The following is a 23,148-nucleotide window of genomic DNA, read 5'->3' as shown; positions in this document are numbered from 1 at the left end:
AAAATGTCAATTTGGTGTAAATGTATGGCGTTTTATGGAATTTTACTATTTTAATAAAAAAATGTGAAAATACTGTTACGTTACACTGCATTTTACCTGTAAAAATACATTTATTTTTTACAGTGTACGCCGTTTGCAGTGCACTTCGAAATGACCATGTTCGCTCCCTTGGGATTGGCATCTCACTTAAGACACAGAAGAACACTCTGTGAAGTCAACTTCAACTAAAAAAATATATATTTAATTTCCTGAAAAACATTTATGTATTTTTAAATCTTCTGAAGGACATTAATAAATGAAAACTAAGATGTATAAATGAAACAATAACAATTTACACCAAAACCATTTTCAGAGGTTTACACCCACCTGGCTTTAAATGAATGGTGTTGACTTTGTGGGCAGCACTGGATGTTTCTATCTATTGTAATAGTTGTGTATGAGTCTCTTGATTGTCCTCAATGTAAAAAGAGGAATCTCAGCATCATACAGTTACTGCTGGACATGAGTCAAATATCCAGACATGCTGAAAAAGCAAAGATTGTGGAGGACCTGGGTGATTGTTTTGAAGATCAGTGGACAGTCTAATGACTCATGACAAACAAGAAACCCTTAAACAACTATGACTAAACATAAAAACTATCATTGATTGTATAGGTAACATCATACAGTATTAAGAATCAGGGGCGTGTAAACCTTTGCCCTGGGCTATTTTTAGACATTCTGTTATTATTCTTTAGTGTGAACTATATGTTAACATTTCTTTAGTGAAATAACTTGCTCAGGGCAGGACTAAATTAAAAATATAGCTTAATTTTCAAAAATCCTCTTATTTTTCCAAAAGTTTCAGCTTTTTCCAGATTCTGCAAGGGGTGTGTAAACTTTTGAGCACAACTGTATGCTTAATACTGTAATAACATGCAAGTACAGATAAACATTTACATCATTTGTGAAATAAACATTTGTCTATTCCTTTAAACTGGTGACTTGTTTTGCTGATTTAATGATGGAAGTTATAAGACTTAAGCTAGCATTGCAACTTGTAACTTGTTTTCTAACAGTATCTGTATTCACATTGCCATAATGTATAATGATGGCAGATTTAGTCCTTTATCTAACGTTACTACATTGCATATTTGCCACAGACTCATTGACTTTTTTGTGGTATATTTTTACTTATGGTATGATTTACTTATTCTGACAGTTTGATGTTTATCCAAATATATCAAAACTTCCTCCAATATCTATTTGTGACCCCGTGTAAATGTTTTCAACACAACTTGAAACTGTTTTGTATTTCTCCAGGATTAAAAGTTTGTTTTATAAGAATTTGACGAATGTATTGTATGGTGATGTACTTATTATTTACTTTATTATATTCAACCATTTGTTTAAAGCGTATACTGTAATTCTGTACTGTAAAGAATTTAATCTTTGTGTATTCCGAGTGTACTTTTACAAATTATGGTGATTGTGTTCATGATTAATATTTTTACTTAAATAAAATGTTATTCTACAATCCTAAACATGTGTTTTTCATTTTATTGACAGTATCTAACTAGTAATTCATGGACAATATCTGTAAAGTTAAAGAACATTAAGTGCATTTACTGTATTTGACTGAAAGAATTCAGGAAAGAAATAACTGTTTTTCTACAGAACATTAGTACATTCACATAGTTTAAGGAGGCTTATCATTATAATTCAGAAAAAAGCATAAAATAACAATATCTTTCCATAAAACCTTATGTGGAGTCACTATTGAAGGTGTTTGATCATAAAAATTAAAGAAAAGTCTGTGAAATAACTGTGTTACCCTGTAAAACATTTAAAGAAAAATTACGTAAATATAATGTTTTTCCCCATTATTTGATTTACGGAGTTTCATCTTAATTTTATGGTTTTTGTTTGGCAGCCGCTGCTGCCAGTGATTTGACCGTTTTTTTACGATATTTTTTTTACAGTGTGGAGGGCGGTGGGGGCCCACATAAAATATTTTCAGGGGGCACAGAAATCTCTAGCTACGGCCCTGGCCATGATCTACAGGATAAGGTAGGCTACAGGAACAACATAAGGTTTGGATCTTGCGGTTTTAAACTTGGGGTTTTGAAAACTTTGGAGTAAAAAACTGCTTTCCAATTACTTTGGTTACTTTGTTGAAAATACACTTAAAAGAAATTCATATTAAGTGTCTCTTACACATGTTGACTCATTGCAAAGACATGAGATATGTTCAATAATTAATAATGAAGGGGTGTTTTAAATATATTTAAACATCTGCATCTCTACATTTTTTTTCACATGTGGTGGCTGAGCTCCATATATATATAATTTAAATATACATTGATTAGTATTTGCTTTACATTTATTATCAATTTTAATTGCATAAACTATGGTGCTTAATAGACAGTGCAATGTAGAAATTAAAATCTGTTGAACTAATATACAGTATAGTTTATTAAAAATACCAACAATACCAACATAGGGTTCCGTTCAGTAATAATCGTATTTATACCTTAAACTTCTCACTTTTCCCGTAACTCTTATACATGGGCATAGCATGCACAGGTAAAAAAGAACCATGCAGTAACAAAAGCTGTTAATGAGGTTTCAAATGTGTGGTTTTAGTTGTTCACATTTTTTTGTACATTTATAAAATACGTCAGTATAAATGTTTTTCATGATCTGAACCCTGATTTGCAGATTTCACATGCTTCTAGTAATTTAAAAACCCTATAGTATTCTGTCACCCACTCAATACAGTCAACCACTTGGTGCAAATATTTGATAAAATACAAATATGTCCTTTTCTTAATTGTTTTCAAAAAGGATTTAGAATAAGAAAACTAAACAAATGCTTAAACAAAAAAGATAGTATACCCCACTCACCACTCACTAAATAATTACCATATATATCATACACATACACAGCCATAGAAAAAAATTAAGAGACCACTCCAAATTTTCATTTAAAAAGATGTCTTGAGGCCATTCCAGTCCAGTGTCTGTTGTATTTCAACAAAATCTAACCTCAGGAGTGACAAAGTCATCCAACAGCAAATGTGAAAGACTGAGCTTGTCTTGAAAGACAAAGACAAGACACATGAAAACTCCGACATAAAATCGAGGTTATTACTTTTTTTTCTACTTTTCCTAAATACATGTACAAATATTACTGTTGTATTACTTAAAAGTGAATATGAACTTGTTCTTGAAAAAATACAGAGCATATTTTTCTTTTATTTTAACCTGTTTCTCCAGTTTTCATTTTCTGCAAATAAGTGCAAAAAGAAAGAATATTTATATTTGAAATTTAGGAGAAATATTGTTAGTAGTTCACAGAATGAAACACAAATGATAATTTTACCTAAACTCATACATGTACCTCTAAATAGCACATTTAAAAAAGATCTCTGAAATGGTCTCTTATTTTTTTCTGTGCGCGCGCGCGTGCGTGTGTGTGGTAATGCTTACTGCACACAGTACAGCTCCTAAATAAGGATGTCACCTGGGTTGACAGAACATATGATCATTGGATGAGAATTGTTACCATCTTTGTTGGGATGAGGGTTAAAATACGGACAGAGCGTTTCATTAAAGTCGCACTGAGTGAAAGTGTAAATATGTGACAGATTGTCCATATTATAGAAGGAGACGAAAGAATCCTCATAGTCGACAAACACTCCCACCTTCTGGGGTTTGGTGGAGAGATGAAGCTGAAGAGGAGGATCTTCAAAAGCTCCATACAGGTTTGAAGCGCAGAGCACGATGGCCCAGTAACCCTCTTTGGGCTTGTAGGAGACTTTTCCTCTCCTATTTGCATTTTCTCTCACTACACCCAGTTCCCAACTTGTTTTCTCCCCCACCTCAACTACCCAGAATGCTCTTCCGGATGTAATCTGAAGCTTTCCCAGGATTCCACCCACCAGATCGAATTGGCCGGGGCCGCCCGGGATGTCGTGAACGTTTCCTTTGTCTCTCACGGTTTTGCCATCCTGAGACACTTCCAGACTTGGATGTGCGGTTTCTTCATCCAGAATCACATCCACTGTTTAAAGAGAAAAATCTCACTCATGGAAGGCTGGAGAGCTTAATAAACCAATGTAGCAGTTCAAAAATGTGTTCTTCTCATACGTACCTGAAAACCTCTGAATTCTTCTAATTTCTGTAACCAGAAAGTCAAAAGACTTTATTCTAACAGTGGCACAGTGATTTTATTAATGATCAGATATTATTTTACAATATATACACTGATTAGCCAAAACATTATGAGCAGCCACAGAAAAAAATTATATGGTCTGCATAAGGCATGTAGTCATAATGTTTTGGCTCATCAGTATATCAATATTTTTCTTTATGTGTTTCTGTATGGTACTTTGAAAATGGCATGATACTATTAGTGGTGCTTGCCTTAGTAACCCCACTCATTACATCACTACTCACAACCATCATATCTCACCAAAAGAGCACAGATTCTCCAGCTGAGTCCTAATAGAAGCCAATGCAGATGAGTTTATATTTCTCATGGAGCCAAACTTCAGTTCAGTGTCAATAGAAACTGTCCAATCATGTTTGAATTCAGCAGGTACAGAAGGGTATGACTGAAAGAGAGATAAAATCATCACAACATTACAGAGTTTACATGTTTATATTATTCATTTTTTAATTCTCACATAAATAGCGCATTAATATGGGATAATATACGGCTAGCCGTGGATTAAAGGATATTAAAGCACAACGTGGAGAACAACCCGACACGAAGCAGAGGCTAGCTGTGGATTATCCCGCTTATACCATGGTCATTTGCTAAGTAAAAAGCTGTTATTGATGTTTTGATTAGATTTTGATCAGACGGGTAAAATGACGGTTATTTCTACAGTTAATAGGCCCTTTTCACAATGACGTCACTTAACTTCCGCCTTTTCGCAAAGCAGTGTATCATAACATGCGTCTTGCAACAAACAAGAAGAAGAAGAAGAACTTCCATTTTGCCGTCGTGCAGGAATTTAACAACAGTGAGAAAAAACTGACAGAACACGTATTCAAGTACTTATCCTAGCACCTTCGCTAACACAAAAAGAAAACAAAACACTTTCATTATCAAACAGGTACTGTTCAACAAAGAATTTCCAGCCAATCAGACTTGAGTATTTAAACAGACCATGATTTAATAAATAAAGCAGTTTCTTCGTTTATTCGTTTTTTTAAAATGAATATAAACCAAATACATTTTGCAATTGCATTCATAAGTGCTAAATAAAAAAGCAGAAGTAAGGCGCACAAGTCAATGAGTAATGAATTAAAAATAATAAAGAAGTAAATAAACGGCAGGGGTCTTTCCATTTCATTCATTCACCTTCCAGCAGCCTATACCAAAGCAAATCCAACAAATTTACAGGCCTGTTTCTGGTCGTACGCAAGCTAATGACAGTCAAATTCCAACTTAGGCATGACTTACGACCTCATGCATGACAAAGGCGTCTCATAAGGGTCAAGTGAAAATATACGTGACAAAACAGTCAACGTACATCTAGGATGAGGTTGAGTAAATTATGAACTATTTCTAAAAATGCACAGTATACAGAATTAGTCACTGACCTGGAGAAAGATAATGTCATCTTCCTCTTTCTTATTTTGGATCAAGTGATCGATGATTTCTCTATACTTAAGGATTTCCTTTTGTATCTGCTGGGTTTTCTCTGCCATCTCCTTCTCAAGACATCTTCTTCCATCCTCCAGAGGAGTGAGCAGCTCCTCCTCTGCTCTCCTCACAACATCCATCACTTCAGCAAACACCTCCTTTATCTCCCTCTGCTCTCTGTCTATCTGAGCCTATGAGAAGAGAAGAAGCGACTGATCATTCTGTGTCTTATAGATTCACACTCGGAAATATTAAAATATATATATAAATTTCAAAGAAATACATTAACCTGGTATTTTGTGACAATGTTTTGAAGATCCTCAAGTTTTTTTTCACTCTGGTTTATCATGCTTTCCAATCCTTTAATAGTATTTTGCTGTTCGGCCTGCAGAAACATACCAAACTGTCTGAGTACATTGATACAGTTTAAAAATCCCCATCAGAATGTAACCAAATCGATGTCTTGTATAAGATTTAGAGCCACATTTGTGTTGATTGTATTTTATACAGTAGGTAATAGATTTTACTTTAATTTACTCACTGGGTATTTGTCAAATACATAAAATTATAATTCCATTAAAACAGTATAAACTCAACATTCATATGCTTAAAAAAGCCCCCTGTTGACTTTTCTATGAAAGGTTTATACCTCTCTCCTCTCTCTCTCTGTCTCCACAGAAATGACATCTTCACCGGTCTTCACACATAAAGTGCAGATTAAGTGCTTGTTGCGTTTGCAGTAGAGCTCCAGAGGTCTGCCATGGACACGACATGCTTTCTCGTCCAGTCTCTCCACCGGACTCACCAGTTTATGACCCCTGTGCCTCTCCAAAGACTGATGGCGCTTCAGATGCCGCTCACAGTACGAGAGCAAACAGGTCAAGCAGGACTTCACAGCTCTTGACGTCAGGTTTTCCTCACAGACGTTGCATGGGATCTCACCTCTCTCACCCGTATAGAGACTCAGGTCGGCCATCTGCAACTGGAGAAACTCTCGCAGAAGGGTTTCGAGAGCAGCGTTTACGCTGGGTTTGGTGTACACTGGCTCCTCACACAGAGGGCATTGTTGATCACTCATGCTTATGTGCTGGTCCAGACAGCGCTGGCAAAAGCTGTGTCCACAGCCTGTGCTGACCGGATCTTCAAACAGGTTCTTACAGATGGGACACTGAAGGTGGTGAGAGACATCTATAGCTGTAGCCATGGTGATTAGGTCTGAGTTTACACCTGAGGATTTGAATAATAATATTAATAATAATGGCTTGTATAAACAAACCGTGCTGGAGACATGTTTTAAAACAATGCATTTTATATTTATCACCGAACCTGCAAAATGTCAAAAATTAAAATATTAAAAATATTAAAAGTTGCCTGGCCTCGCTGCGAAGAGCAGAAAGCTTGAGAAAGCAACATAAGAAAAAGGAGCAAACCAGGACCGCTTTCTACAAAGCTCCTTGCAAGTTCGTCAGTAGCAACACCTACGGAAAGTGTATTCCGACAATCGGAGACATGAGCCAATCTCCATTCCTGAGGACATGCCACCAATTCAGCGACCAGAACACCTGATGGACACAAGGCCCCCTAAATGGAGCGAAGTTTAGAGTGCAGTAAAACGGGCAAGATCAGCTTCAGCTCCTGGACCCAACGGTATACTATAAAAGGCTCTACAAGAAAGCCCCTGGAGTGTTGAGGCACCTTTGGAGATTAATGGCTGTGGAATGGAAAAAGCAGGTGATACCAAAGGTCTGGAGAAGGGCAGGAGGCATACTGATCTCCAAGGAGAAAAACTCCTCAACTATTGACCAGTTTCGCCAAATTAGCCTCTTGAATGTGGAAGATAAGATTTCCTTCAACGTTGTGGCCAATAGACTTCCAGAATTTCTGAAGAGTAACAACATCATCAACACTTCAGTGCAGAAGTCAGGCACAGGGGATTTCTCCAGATGTTTGGAACATGCTCACATCATCTGGCACCAGTTGCAAATGGCAAAAAAGAACAAGAAAGACCTGCATGTGGTTTTTCTAGATCTTGCCTTTGGATCAGTGCCACATGAGCTGTTGCTGACAGCGTTTGACTTCTTCCACCTTCCAGAGCAGGTTAAAAAACTGATTAAGGCATATTTTCAGGATCTCCAATTCTGTCCCTTACAGAAAAACACATGAATTTCACATGTTTTTTACATGTTTTTCACATGTTATCACATGTATACAACATGTGTTTAACATGTGCAAAAAACACGTGTGATCACATTTGAAATGTGTTTTTGGAACATTTTGGTGTGAATTCCATGTGAATTCCCACGTGAAACCCATGGGATAACATGTAAAAACCCATGGGATGACATGTGCAACATGTGGTGACGTGAAGAACATGTGATCACATGTGGAGACATGTCGCATATGTTATCCCATGGGTTTTTACATGTTATCCCATGGTTTTCACGTGGGAATTCACATGGAATTCACACCAAAATGTTCCAAAAACACACATTTAACATGTGATCACATGTGTTTTTTGCACATGTGAATTTCGTGTGTCTTTTCTGTAAGGAGTATTACCACACAGGATAGTACCACCAGGTGGCAACAGCTGGAGGTTGGCATAATGGCAGGTTGCGCAATTTCACCACTGGCTTTCACAGTGTTGTTGGGTGGTTGCAGTAGAACGTTTGACATGACAACCATCACAACAACCAAAGGGGCAGTCGTGACCTAATGGTTAGAGAGTTGGACTCGTGACCAGAAGGTTGCCGGTTCGATTCCCAGGGCCGGCGGTTAACGACTGAGGCACCTGCAGCTCCCCGGGCGCTGCAGTGATAGCTGCCCACTGCTCCGGGTGTACGTGTGTTCACCACTTGCTGTGCGTGTGTTCACTACTCTCTGGATGGGTTAAATGCAGAGGTCACATTTCGGGTATGGTTCACCATATCTGACTAATAGGTCACTTCAAAGCATGTACAAAGTGGCTGCTGGATAAGCTCCAGGAGAACATTAGTTGGGCACAAATGGAGGTCAAACCCAGCAAATCCCGCAGCATTTCTATTGTCAAGGGCCGGCTTACCAACTGCAGGTTCTGTATAAAGGGCGAGCCCATACCAACGGTCACGGAAAAGCCCATCAAAAGCCTTGGACAAAGCAAAGCTTAAAGACACAGAAAGGTGTAACAACTCAGGCAAGAGACAGTCAGTGGACTCAAGAAAATCAATAATACAGCTCTTCCTGGGAAGCTGAAACTCTGATGCTTCCAATTTGGCTTGCTGCCACGCCTGATGTGGCCAATTTCAATGTATGAGCTCACACAGTCTCACGCCAAGAACCTGAAGAGATTGGTGAGTACACAAATGAGGAAATGGCTTGGGCTACCAAGATGCCGTAGCAAAAAGGGCTGTACGGGAATGGAATCCTCTCTCTTCCCATTTCAAGCCTTGTGGAGGAATATAAATGCACCAAAACAAGGCTAGAGATGATGCTCCAACAGTAGAGACGGGGAGGAAATGGAACCCAGCAACAGCGGTAGCAGAAGCGAAGGCAGCCCTCAGACATAGGGACATCGTGGGACAAGTTCAATGTGGCAGAGGGGGACTTGGTTTTGGATCAACCACACCCACATGGCGAAAAGCTACACCGCAGAAACAGCATCACCTGGTGGTGGAGGAGGTTCGGCATAAAGAGGAAGCAAGTAGATGCGCCAGAGTAGTCTCTCAAGCCCAGCAAGGCTGCTGGATGAGGTTTTAATCATAAGAGCTACATTATGATGTGCTACCCTCGACAACAAATCTGCATGTTTGGTGTGGACAGGATCCAGCCTGCCACCTATGTGCAGCTACAGCAAACTTTAAACATATTTTTGTGGGTTGTAAGAAGAGCTTGACACAGGGGAGATACACATGGCGCCACAATCAAGTACTAAAGTGCTTGGCTGCAGCAGTAGAGACCAAGAGAGTGGCAGAAAATGCCATCCCCCAAAACGCCCAGGCTAACTCGCTAAAAAGGCAAACCTTTATTCGGGAGGGACAGAAAAAGCGGGCCAAGCCCTTATCCCCAGATTCAGGTCTGCTGAGTATAGCCAGGGATTGGGAAATGCGAGTTGATTCAAACCACAAACTTACTATCCCTCTGGAAATCGCAGCTACCAATCTGCGGCCAGACATGGTCCTGTGGTCCAGCTCCAGTAGGACAGTTATCATTGTTGAGTTGACTCTACCTTGGGAAGACCATGCCATTAATGAAGCATTTGAAAGAAAGAATCTCCAATATGCCAACTTGGCAGCGGAGGCTGAAGATCGGGGCAGGACAGCGACAGTGTTCCCGGTGGAAGTGGGCTGCAGGGGCTTTGTTTCCAATTCCACTACAAGGCTGCTTAAGGATGTGGGAATCAGAGGACAGGCCCAATGGACAGTAGTCAAAGAACTTGCCACTGTTGCTGAGAGAAGCAGCCACTGGCTATGGTTGAAACAGAAGCACACAGTATGGGCTGCCAAATGACCACGTAATAAAATGGTGTTGTATGTTGTAATGTTACGCCATATGGAACCTGGGATACTGAGCATGCATTAAGGGTGCCAGTGGGGCTAGAACAGCCTTAGCCAACGGGGTGGCGCGTATGGTTGTGCTGAGGTTTTGGTAATGTGTTGTAATGTTATGCCACACAAAACCTGGGGCACTGAGCATGCATTAACGCTGCCAGCGGGGCTAGAACAGCCTTAGCCAATGGGTTGGTGCATATGGTTGCGTTGATTTGGTAATGTGTTGTAATGTTATGTCATACGGGACCGGGGGCACTGAGCATGCATTAACGCTGCCAGTGTGGTTAGAACAGCCTTAGCCAACAAGTTGGTGAGTATGGTTGCGTTGATTTTGGGAATGTGTAGTTATGTTATGCCATACAAAATCTGGGGCCCTGAGCATACATTAACGCTGCCAGTGGGGCAAGAACAGCCTTAGCCAACAGGTTGGCATGTATGGTTGCGTTGAGGTTTTGGTAATGTGTTGTAATGTTATGCCATACGGGACCAGGGGGTATTGATCATGCATTAACGGTGCCAGTGGGGCTAGAACAGCCTTAGCCAAAGGGTTGGCGCCTATGGTTGCGTTGATTTGGTAATGTTTTGTAATGTTATGGCATACGAAACCTGGGGCACTGAGAATGCATTAACGCTGCCAGTGGGGCTAGAACAGCCTTAGCCAACAGGTTGGTGCGTATGATTGCTTTGAGGTGTGATGTCACCGAGCTACCAGCAAAGCAAGTGTTGTTGATGCTGCAGCCACTAATCTGGATGAGCTAATTGACACAGGAAGTGGGATTCAGAGGACAGGCCCAGTGGAGGATAATCAAGAACTGGTCGGTGGTGCAGAAAGAAGAAGCCACTGGCTATGGTTGAGGTGGATGGGCACAGCATGGGCTGCCAAATGACCATGTAACAATGCGACACACACCCAGGTCTGATCAACCTACGGTGGGCCTCCCTTGGCTGAGGGTGTCTTTTGATAATGGGCCAAAACACCCAATGAGGCTGAGGTGCACAACTGAAGATGTGTCGGTTTATTGGGGACCATACAAAGGGCATTATTAGCAGCACCTCACCAAAAGGCATCTTTCACCCAGGATAATGGATGTGATGAAAATGGGATCGGACACACAACTCATGAGATGTCTCTCTGATAATAGCAAGAAAAGGTAAGTATAAATATGCTAAGTATTTCTATAATCATATATCCCCCAAACACAGAGGAGGCCTACCCGATGAACCCAGTGAAATCTCGGACCTCCTTTCCTCTATTCATATTCTTGACTGCTCCCCCTGTCAAGCATAAGGTGTGGGAAATGTCCTATTGGGCAATTAAACTGTGCTGAAATAGTGGGATTATAACACCTAGTCCTAGTAATCATGCGCACGGCTGCATCTTCGACTACCCCACAGCATACCCCCCCACCCCTGGTGTCACCGATATTAGGCCTACTGGTATATTTTACACGTCTATTAACCGGTGGGAAAGTTTCATCACCGCCACATCCCTACCGCTGTATGTGCAAGTCAAACCTGTCCGTGGAAGTCACAAATAGTCTATGTGATGATACAGCTGAAGTGGTCAAGTAAAACATCTCGTGTGATTTGACATACATCCTCTGTAGGTTGCAAATAATGATACACTGTAAAAAAGTATCCACGATCATTTCGTGGGAAAATGCAACATTCGCGAGCAAGAGTAAACTTTCTGCTGTATTTGTCATCTGCTCAGCAGAACAAACGAGATTATAATGATAGCGGGCGGGGTTTTCTGTGAAGTTGTACCGGTAAATGTAGATGAACTGGCTGGATTGGGTTTACATTACACTGAGATCCGATAACATTCCGATCAGAAGCGCATTTACACTTGTCTTTTCAATGTGTTTAGGGACAACGTCCAGATACCCCAGATAGCAACCAAACCAGCAAATCGTTGCGGCCCAAATCCGGTCCACACCTTACTCCCCATAACCCCTCATCTGGCCCACATACCGCGTGGAATGACGGCACTTGGGTGGACCGCTCCTGTTTGCCAGGTTTGGGCCACAAGCAAGCCAAAGCAATGCCGCATGTCAGCCAAAAACAAAACAAATAAAGCAGAACTGACCCAAATTTAAACAACAGTTCATTTCAATTCTGGCCCAGATTTATCCTAAAACCAACACCTTTCTGTGCTCCTGTTTGACAGAATTTGTATTGAGTTTCATTATTATTACAGTGATGATTGAGTCATTAGTGATGAACATCTGCTGTTAACAAACACAATCACTGCAGAAAAGATCAACAAAAACTTAAATTAAATTAAATTTACCTAGAGAAACACAACAACTACAACCTGAATACAACCCAGCTAACAAAAGTTTGTTATAAGAACGTTCCTTAGAGGTTTTTCATATGTTTGAATACGTTTTGAAAACATCTTTTAACGTTTTAAGAATATTACCATCGTGGTGATCAGTGTTTCCTTGAGTTGGGATCTTGACCCTTGACCATTACTTTGTTTGACTTGCTGAAATTGTGAGCTTTTAAAGTGCACTTGTTATGGCAGTGCAAACCTAGCCTAACAGTGTTGGTATGGAACCATTGACACCACTGTGATGTTGTAATTTGATTCAGTGCTTGCGTTTGGATTGAGTGCTATGCTGTTGGTCCTGAAAGAACACTAAAAGATCAGAGAGTTTAATTGTATTTTGATGTCTAGAAAGATTTGTGAAAAATGTATGTTTGTTTTACAGAACACATTTTAGAATCACACAGACATCAAGAATCACTTTATGAATCTCAGCAATGGTGAGAATCAACCAACTAATTTAGATAAACGGATCAACTGCAATGCATTCTGGGAATTATGAATGAGTTTTGTGCTATGATGTTACCCAGCATGCATTGCAACATGAAGTTTTCGTTTCCTGATTGTCACCATTGTTGAGATTCATACACTGATTCTTGATGTCTGTGTGTCTAAATTCGTTTTTCGGTTTAAATAATTATTTGTTTCAGTTTTCACAAATCTTTCTAGACAGTAAAATGCATCAAACTCCCAGATGAAATAACGTTCTTTCAGGATCAGCAAAACAGCAATTTACTCAAATTTAAACATGATAGTACTCTCAATGACCACCAACCAACAACTTTTGATTAGATTATCATTTGCATTACCATAACAAATGTACTTTAAAAGCACATAGTTACAACAAATCTAAAGAGTAAATGTCAAGGGTCAAGAGCACAACTCAAGGAAACACTGATCACCATGATGGTGACTTTTTTCAGCTGGGAACATTCTTAAAACATAAAAAACTGACATTTTGAATATTTTAAAACGTGAAAAGCCTCTAAGGAACGTTCTTATAACAAACTTTTGTTAGCTGGGTTGTGTTTGGTTGTAGTTGTTGTGTTTCTCTGAGTAAATTATTTTTTGTAGTTTTTGTTGATATTTTCTGCAGTGATTGTGTTTGTTAACAGCAGATGTTCATCACTAATGACTCAATCATCACTATAATAATAATGAAACTCAATACAAATTCTGTCAAACAGGAGCACAGAAAGGTGTTGGTTTTAGGATAAATCTGGGCCAGAATTGAAATGAACTGTTGTTTATATTTGGGTCAGTTCTGCTTTATTTGTTTTGTTTTTGGCTGACATGCGGCATTGCTTTGGCTTGCTTGTGGCTCAAACCTGGCAAACAGGAGCGGCCCACCCAAGTGCCGTCATTCCACGCGGTATGTGGGCCAGATGAGGTGGTATGGGGAGTAAGGTGTGGGCCGGAAATATTTGCTGTCTGGGACAGGTTGCATGTTAATGACAAATGTAAACACAGCTTAAGATTCTGTCCTAATAACATGATGCAATCTCTTTATCAGTTCATTATGTGCCAGAGAAGAACTGGTGCTTCACGTTGAGCCTGCTTTCCCTTGAGATTTTTTTCCTCCATGTATACACCATCAGAGTAATTTCTTGCTGCTGTCAACTTTGGTTTGCTCACTGGGAGATTGATAACATATTTCAAGACACAAACTTTCTTAATACCACTATGAATACAGCAGCTTTACAATCCTATTGACACAGCTGTTCATAATGTTAAATATCAAATGAATATCTATACTTTATTATTGCATTTTTGTGTATTTGTAATTTCCTATTTTTATTTATTTTGGTTTTCTTTTATTTTACAATATTTTTGTGTCCTATGTGTTTTGTTACTTGTCTCCTGTTTCCTATGTGTTTTGTGCTTTCTCTAAAGCTCCTCAGCAACAATGCACATTATGAAAAGCATTAGCACTAAAATTAAATATGGGCAAATGTTTGTGACAAATAATAATTTGCCAGGTTTTTTGTATTTAAACATTATCTTAGCATTAAAAAATATGTATTGATTTATTTGTACAGTGGCTCTGAACAGCATGCGATGAAAAAAAAAGAAACCTATTGCTTAATGAGTTATTTTGACTTTGATTTAAGGCAAGCTTAAATGAAGATTCATTTAATCATAAAATCATATTTGTTTATCATAAAACTACATTAGACTATGTCACAAAACATAAACAACGCTGATCCAATGCTGGTCTAGAAGAACTTCCTGTTACAGTTTTTTAACACTACACGACATTGTTAATAAAATACAACAAACAGAACATTTATAACTAATCAAAATGTCATACGACCATCTTGAAGGTTTAATTGTATGTTTAATATAAAAGAATAATGAAAATTGTTTTTTTACTATTGAGCAAAGTAGTCTATACTCAACATGTTGCTTATATTGTGCAAGGTAAAGTGGAATACGATCATATCCTGACTTCAACCATTTGCACTGGGTGGATCCTCATTGTCATAACCTTAAAATGAAATAGAAACCACACCTACACAATGCATGGTACAGGATTATTGCATAAATCAGAGAGGAATACAAGCGTGTTGTGCTGCACAGTAAAATCGCCAGTGTTAAAAAAGGTCAAATTAACACTCACAGTGTATATATAATCCACATTGTTAAAAAAAGTCAAATTAACACTCACAGTGTATATATAATCCACATTGTTAAAAAAGGTCAAATTAACACTCACAGTGTATATATAATCCACACTCTCAAAGTAATTTGACATTTTTTACATTGGCGATTTTACTGTGTCAGTCACTCTCGCTCTCTCTCTCCTGCAATAAATGAACTCTTATCTTTTCGCGTATAGACCACTTCTCAAGATGCAAACACTGGTCCAAAAGCAATTTCATTATTTCTTTGAATTAAATCTTTTATCTTACATATATATTATATATAAAATTCCGCCGTCCAAAAACATTAAGAGACCATTTCCATTTTTCTGATTTTAAAATTGACTATTATGTGTTTAGGTAAAATTGTAATTTTTGTTTCATTCTGTGGACTACTATCAATATTTCTACCATCTTTTAAATAAAATAATATTGTTTCTATTTGCATTTATTTGCAGAAAATGAAAACTGGAGATACAGGTCAAAATAACAGATTGTTTTATCCCAGTTTGCATGTGTCTTGTCATTCTGTCAGTCTTTCACATTGCTGTTGGTTGACTTTATGACATTCATGAGGTTTAATTTTGTAGAAATAGAACAAACCTTGGAGTGGAATGGCCACTATCTAGAAATTATATGAAATGAAACTTTGGAATGGTCTCTTAATTTTTTCCTGTTTATATTGATCCGGTTATAAATGTTCTGTTGGTTGTATTTTGTTCAAATGTTTGTGCAGTGTTAAAAAAACTGAAAAAGGAAGTGCTTCTAGACTAAGGTGACCAGACGTGCCATTTTCGACTGTGTCCTCCCTCAAACTATTCTGCCAAGTGAGCAGACTTTGTTGACCCTGGAACAACATTTTTGCAGAAAAAGCCTATACCCACCACAAACCCTAAATTATCCCTAATATCAGAGTGAAATATGTGAATAACAATCGTGTACAAGCCCCTAACCCTAGTTGTGAGCTTAATCTTCAAATTAAATGTAAACTTATCCCTCAAATCTGATTGGTTGAATGAAATGTTGGCCTATAGGGTCAATATGATGTTAACCCAAGGACATCTCTCACTTGGCAAAATTAGGAGAGTCTGCATCCTCCAGAGGTCGCATCTGTTGATCGCATAAAACCTGAAATATGACACACATATACGTATGATGTAAATGATAAACAAATGTGACCTGGGTAGGCGCTGTCCTCGGAAAATGGCACGTCTGGTCACCTTATACCAGCGTTGGTGGTTTACTTGTTTATAACAACATACAAAATGTCCTTTTGACCAGAAAGAGAATGAAAACCATATGGACAAAACAAATCAAAGCAAATCATAAAACATATATAAGCTTCTTGAAGACGTTTTCTCATTAATGTATTCAATATACAGTATAAGTAATGCAAATGGTGTATTCTGCCCTCTAGTGGCTAAAATCACTATTACCTCTAAATAATGCGAGTTTATCATGAAATAACATCTTATTGTTTAAAAATAACGAGATATTATCCCAACATAATGACTTATTATCTCGGAATAACGAACTAATATCTCGAAATAACGACTTAATTTGAAACAACGAGTTATTATATTGAAATAATAATTTATTAAATAATCATAATAATATTATCTTGAATAATGACTTGAAGGATTACATCAACCAGAAATGAAAATTCTGTCTTCATTTACTCACCCGCGAGTTGTTCCAAATCTGTTTAAATATCTTTGTTCTGATGAACACCGAGAAAGATATATTTGGAAGAATTTTTTTGGTAAAACAATACATTCACAAAGTCACTGAAGATTTAAATCAGTCCATCAGTTTTAGAGATTGATTAAGTTTTACGATTTGACACAGCAGTCCAGGGAATGGAGACCTGATGGAGATTCTTTTACATATCTCTGTGTGTAAAAGTCACACATAAAATCAGACCTTTTCAAAGAAGTGAATTCTTCTCTGCAGTGTATGCAGTATTTGTCTCTCTTTTATGACTAATTTATGTTTCATTTCCCGGCAGTGACCATCCCTCTGTTAACTTTCATTTCCTAGCACAACAGCCATTGGCTGATATCCACAGTGGTTTGCATATTTCCAAACATTTGCTTAGGGTTTGTTTGTGTGTATCCACCGATCAACAATACCTGCTTATCTTTAGACATTTTAACATCAATGAACAAAGTTAAATTCAATTTAAACTTAAATTCTCATTCCTAAAAACCATCTAGTATGTGTTTCAAAGCTATGCTTTCTTTTTACCCATCTGCAGCAGGAGACTCATTATCAATATAACCCAACGTCACACATCTTTAAAATAAGATGTTTATATTTTGTCTGTTAGTCAAACAAAAATACGCCATGACTTACGACAACTTAAAATAGTCCTTATCACAACATCACATTCATGTTCACATTGCCCCCTATCATTTACATAACACAAAAAAAGAGCAGCCAGACTTCACTTGTGTCCACTGTGAGGTAAACCACAAGTTTAGTAATTGGTTATCATGTTTAGATGAACAATTTAAAACCTATTTATAATGTATGCTATTTACAGTTATGGTATGTCGTCTCTTTTTTAAACAACACATAATTTCGATCTAACTTGAAATGAAATTCAACATATTTTCTACTTGTTTTACAAATGAATACAGTAGCTTCCCTTATCAAAAATAAGTTTATTCAAGTGTGCTATATGTATACTTCTTTTAAACTTAAAATAGGAAAGTATACTTTCAGTCTACTTCTTAGAAATATACTTTATGTACTTCTCAGAAATATACTCAAATTTACTCTTAAGTACACTTAATTTTACTGAGTGAAAAGTTTAAGTATAAACTTGTGTCTATTATTTTGTTTGAGTAGCTATATTAAATAGACCCATAAATGATGTTGCGGCTTATTGAGGAGTGGTGTGCTATGACTTTTATAAGCGATCGTGCATATGACGGCGGTGAAGCTATCGAGCCATGCCCCAGCAATTATTTAGAGCACCCTAGAAACCACCTTACAACACCTTTGCAATGACCCAAAATGCCTTAGCAACACCATAGCAACCACCTAAAAACACTTAAGCAACCAAGTGGAAAGTTTTGCCACAGCAAGTAAAGTTTATTTTCTTCAGAGTTTTACATACTTCAGAATCTTCATATTTTCTTATAGTCTTATAACTTACATCTTTTATATATATTTTATATGTGTAGAGCTATATTCACTCTACACAAACGAATGCACCTCTACAGACCCTTCTGTCAAACTCCTGAAGTTTGCAGATGACACCACAGTCATTGGCCTTATTCAAGATGGTGATGAATCTGCCTACAGAAAGGAGGTTGCTCAGCTGGCTGCCTGGTGTAGTCAAAACAACCTAGAGCTGAATGCATTCAAGACAGTGGAGATGATAGTGGATTTCAGAAGGAACCCTCCATCACTTCCTCCCCTCACCATCCTGGACAGCACTGTGGATACTGTGGAGTCATTCAGGTTCCTGGGCTCCACCATCTCTCAGGACCTGAAGTGGGATTCCCACATAGACTCCATTGTAAAGAAGGCCCAGCAGAGGTTATACTTCCTCCGTCAATTGAGGAAGTTCAACCTACCACAGGAGCTACTGACCCAGTTCTACTCAGTGGTCATCGAATCTGTTCTGTGCACTTCAATTACTGTTTGGTATGGCTCGGCCACCAAATCAGACCTACGAAGACTACAACGGACAGTTCGTAGTGCTGAGAAAATTATTGGTGCTCCTCTGCCCACACTTCAGGACCTGTACGATTCCAGAGTGAAAAACAGGGCAAGAAAAATCATCATTGACTCCACACACCCAGCACACAAACTCTTTGATCTGCTGCCCTCTGGCCGGCGCTTTAGAGCACCAAACACCAGGACTTCCAGACACAGAAGCAGCTTCTTCCCCCAGGCAATCTCCCTCCTAAACAGATAACTGCTCCTTAAGAGCAATATTCCACTTCCACTACTCCTATAGTGTGCACTATAGTGCCTTATTATATCTACATCTTATGTATACATGTATATAACACTACCTCTACTTACTAAATTATCCATTTGCACAAGTGTACATACAATCTGTTAATATGTTTATTCTACTATATACTACCCTGTACAATGTCTCTTATATGTTATTATCCCCCATTTTCTGTAAAATAGTCTTTATTTTATATATGCACAATTTAGAATCTTTTAGACTGTAAATCGTATTATATTGTATTGTCATTGTGTTGAATGTCTGTACTAGAAGCTTCCAACACCAAAGAAAATTCCTTGTGTGTGCAAGCACACTTGGCAATAAAGCTCTTCTGATTCTGATTCTGATCTTTTAGTTTACGCAGTAACAAGTCCGATTTCGGTTGGAATAAAATAAATACAAATGTGTGCTAAAATGCTTGCTTAAAAATTGTATTTATTTTGAGTTTAACTAAGCAATGACAACTCTGAATTATAGAACGTTATTAAACACAACATATTCATTTGTCTGTGCTTACAAGTGCATATTACATGTGTGTATTGGTACTGCTCGTGCGCAGTTACGCGGTTCTACCTGTAGGTGGAGTCCATCTGAATACTGACGGAGTGAATGAAAGTAAAGAAGCACGGTGAGGTATGTTGGTGCTTTTCTATTATATTTTTTATCGCTGAGGGGCTTAATTTTCATTGTTCAACGACATAACAGTCATGTTAAGTGAGTTCCACGTTAACATTGCATGATAGGACTGTAATAAAATTTCTCCACTGCGTTGAACTGAGATTAGCAAACTAGCAACTGCTAATTGTTTTGATTATTTGTAGATCAGTTAATGTTGTTATGGGTATAATATAGACTAATATGGAGATTAAAACATGAATTCCACAACTAGTGATTTGCGTTGGTAAGGTAAATTTGGTCTGTGTTGTAAATCTTTGATTTATAAATAGCTTTTAGTATTACTCCATACTCTGGATTATGTAGACTAATTTTCACTTTCATTTGCAGAAGTTGGGTTCTGAAACAAGTGGAAGTATACATAGTAAGTATCGTGTTGCAGACTGGCATAACACATAAAATCTACCAGAACCAAAACAATTCGTGTCATAAAATGGATTAAAGGTGCATTTAACACTCCTAGTGTGTATATCAGCTCTTTAGAAATGCAGCTCGGCCAATCAGATTCTAAGATCAGAACAAACTTTTGTTTATTCTGAAATGTAATGCCTATAAAATGTTGAAAGACTCACAAACACTGCTTTGTGAATTCTTCTTTGTATGAAAGAACTATATATTTTGTTGTTACGTCCCAGAGACGTATTATAGCTCAAACGGTCATTTTTACCCTGTGGGGGCGTGTTGGTTTTAACTACCATGTGCTATTGTTGTGTTTGTCCCCCTCTCTTTTGTCTCTGCAGCCCAGATTGGTGTCACCTGGGGCTTGTTAACACTGCATGCAGCATCAGAATCAGAATCAGAATCAGAATCAGAAGAGCTTTATTGCCAAGTGTGCTTGCACACACAAGGAATTTTCTTTGGTGTTGGAAGCTTCTAGTACAGACATTTAACACAATGACAATACAATATAATACGATTTACAGTCTAAAAGATTCTAAATTGTGCATATATAAAATAAAGACTATTTTACAGAAAATGGGGGATAATAACATATAAGAGACATTGTACAGGGTAGTATATAGTAGAATAAACAGATTGTATGTACACTTGTGCAAATGGATAATTTAGTAAGTAAGCATAGGACTAAGCCCTGCTATAAAAGAAGTCAGAGACATTTGCTGGGAGGTTGTTGCCTCACTCTGCATCAGAATTTAGTTGCTTCTCAATAGTGGTTTGAGTGGTACTTGTTTATGTTGGGACTTATGCTGTTAAGTTAATCGTGTTGAACCTGGTGTGGTTCAGTTCCAGTTTGGAACTCCAACAATCTTACCCCCATTAACTCTGGTGGTGAATACAAGGTAACTGTACTCTATTTTATTTTACTTTCATTTTCTTGGAAGTTGTAGGGAGAGGGTGCCACCCATTTTGCTTTCATTGTTAATCTGATGTGTTTGGTCAGAAAGGGAGTTGAGGGAAGACTTATGTTGTTTATTTTCTTTATTTTCACCCTGATTAGGTGAAATAACCCCCCCCCTTAAAATAGTTAGTTTCTCTTTTGTTTGTTATTTTGGCTTCACCCCTCTCCTGAGCTAATGCTTCCTTTGATAACAAATAAAACACATTTTATTTGTTCTATGAACGTGTGTGTGTGGTGAGACATTTCTGGGGCAGAGGTTTGAGGTGGCTTCTCATCGTTTGCTTTCATTCTTATCAACTTTAATTTTTTTCCCCTTTAAATGATACTCCTCTCCAACCCTAGACTGGGGAGGATCGTATGGTTTATCATACTATATATTGTTTTCTCTTATAACTTTATACAGAATATTTCAATATAAGACCCTTTTTTCTGTGTTACTTGTACAAAAAAGAAGATGCTTCTGATTCTTTAAATGGCATGTATACTTGTTCATATTTGTAATGTTAGTAGGATTGTAATATCGTTTTTCTTTCTTACAGAACTGTGATTGTGACAAACCCAATCACCTGTCGGAGAGAGACAGTCAAGTTTCTCAACACGTACTGCATTTGGAGGCTTCTAAAAGTGATTGTTTTAAAAGACATTAATGGATGATATATGCTCTGTAATATGTCATAAATATATATGCCTGTAACAAATATTTTGTACAGTTATTACATGTGACCACAAATTAATGTTTTGACTCTCTTTGGGGGTTTTTTTGTATTTACCATATAGAAAAGTTTTCTATTTATTATGGCTATTAATTTCCTGTTTTATACTTCTGTCACTTATTATATTTATATACTTATGATATGAATATTTATTTGTAAAGCTGTGAAATATTTAAATCGTGCTATAGAAATACATTTGAAATGAAGAAAATTGAATTGACTTATTTTGTTGGTTTAGCTTACTTCAAAATCGGATACGTATGTGTTTCCTAATATTTTCCTAGTAAGGTGAACACTAATATGTGTGAACTGACTTTTAGTATTCGAGCGGAAGGTCCTCGCAGATGGCTATGTCAGGTCAGGTGACTCAGGTCTTGACAGACGACGTGAAAATGATGTGACCGTGCGGTCCGGAATCGTTAAGTGGAATCGACATTTTCGAAAGGATCCGATTCCTTTCTTATGGGTCCGATTTTTTTCTTCGTCAAATAAATTAATAATATTGAAACATTTCATACAGATGATCTGGAGAAGACAAATGGGTTCTGCTTTGGTTAATAAACAGTTGTTGTAGCTGTTGCCTGATATATTGTGTATGTTTGTTGTTTATGTTAAGATTTTTTTGTGATGCATTGAAATGTGTTTTCGTTATTGCATTTTTGACGATTTGTTGTCAAACCTTAAGGCGGAACAATAAGAGCGTTTTTTGGCTCTCTTTCAAGAGCTGTCCTGTCACTGTTTTAAAGAGATAGCTCAGTGGAAAAATCGAATTACCCCATGTTTTACTCACCCTCAAGACAGGTGTATATGACTTCTTTCAAATGAATATAGTCAAGAGTTAATAATATCATTTATCCTGGCTCTTACAAGCTTTATAATGAGAGTGAAAGGGGGATGCGATTTCAATGCTCCAAAAAGTGCATCTATTGATAAAAAACTGCTCGACGTGTCTCCATGGGGTTAATAAATGCCTTCCGAAGGGTATCAATGCGTTATGAGGAAAGCTTTCCAGGGTTCTTATCCATATAATGCACTTAAATATGGGGCTGTTGGTTAAGGTCCAAATTTCAGTTTCATCGCAGCTTCAAAAGGCTCTACATGACACCCGTCGATAGTGTTGTCTAGCGAAATGATTGGTCATTTTACAAGAAAAAGAAAAAATCATATACTTTTTAAACATAAATGTATGGCTTGCACTGTCTCTGAGTGCCTCCAGCATGACTTCCGTATTATGCAACCACGTTGGAAAGGTTACATATAACCTTGGCCAAAGAAAGCAACTAAAGTTCCTA

At 37.8% G+C, this 23,148-nt stretch overlaps 1 protein-coding gene and 1 long non-coding RNA gene across 3 annotated transcripts; one reads left to right on the top strand and one right to left on the bottom strand.

The window, feature by feature from the left end:
* Positions 1–2,398: 2,398 nt before the first annotated feature.
* On the bottom strand, positions 2,399–17,141 carry LOC130557456 (E3 ubiquitin-protein ligase TRIM39-like). 2 transcript variants are annotated; one of them, XM_057339209.1, is made up of 7 exons: positions 17,062–17,141; positions 6,288–6,865; positions 5,928–6,023; positions 5,596–5,829; positions 4,457–4,598; positions 4,136–4,162; positions 2,399–4,045 (listed from the first exon to the last, which is right to left on the bottom strand). In XM_057339209.1, the coding sequence occupies exons 2-7, from the start codon at positions 6,840–6,842 to the stop codon at positions 3,489–3,491; spliced, it is 1,611 nt and encodes a 536-aa protein (XP_057195192.1). In that variant the 5' UTR covers positions 6,843–6,865; positions 17,062–17,141; the 3' UTR covers positions 2,399–3,488. The 2 variants fall into 2 exon arrangements, with proteins under 2 accessions (XP_057195192.1, XP_057195185.1); XM_057339202.1 differs by having other exon boundaries at positions 16,822–17,083.
* A 2,569-nt stretch (positions 17,142–19,710) lies between these two features.
* On the top strand, positions 19,711–22,628 carry LOC130557667 (uncharacterized). The gene is made up of 3 exons (XR_008963336.1): positions 19,711–19,744; positions 20,117–20,150; positions 21,683–22,628. It is a non-coding gene; the product is annotated as an uncharacterized LOC130557667 (long non-coding RNA).
* Positions 22,629–23,148: the final 520 nt, after the last annotated feature.

This window comes from Triplophysa rosa, linkage group LG1 (genome assembly GCF_024868665.1).
Source record: "Triplophysa rosa linkage group LG1, Trosa_1v2, whole genome shotgun sequence".
Lineage (NCBI taxonomy): Eukaryota > Metazoa > Chordata > Actinopteri > Cypriniformes > Nemacheilidae > Triplophysa > Triplophysa rosa.
This window is presented reverse-complemented; position numbering and strand designations above follow the sequence as displayed.

Excerpts from the sequence above, each read along its gene's own strand:
- LOC130557456 (XM_057339209.1), bottom strand. The coding sequence starts at position 6,842 with ATGGCTACAGCTATAGATGTCTCTCACCACCTTCAGTGTCCCATCTGT. Across the intron at positions 4,599-5,595 it reads ATGACATTATCTTTCTCCAG|TCATACCCTTCTGTACCTGC; the intron begins GTCAGTGACTAA and ends TCTCTCTTTCAG. Across the intron at positions 4,046-4,135 it reads AAGAATTCAGAGGTTTTCAG|TGGATGTGATTCTGGATGAA; the intron begins GTACGTATGAGA and ends CTCTTTAAACAG.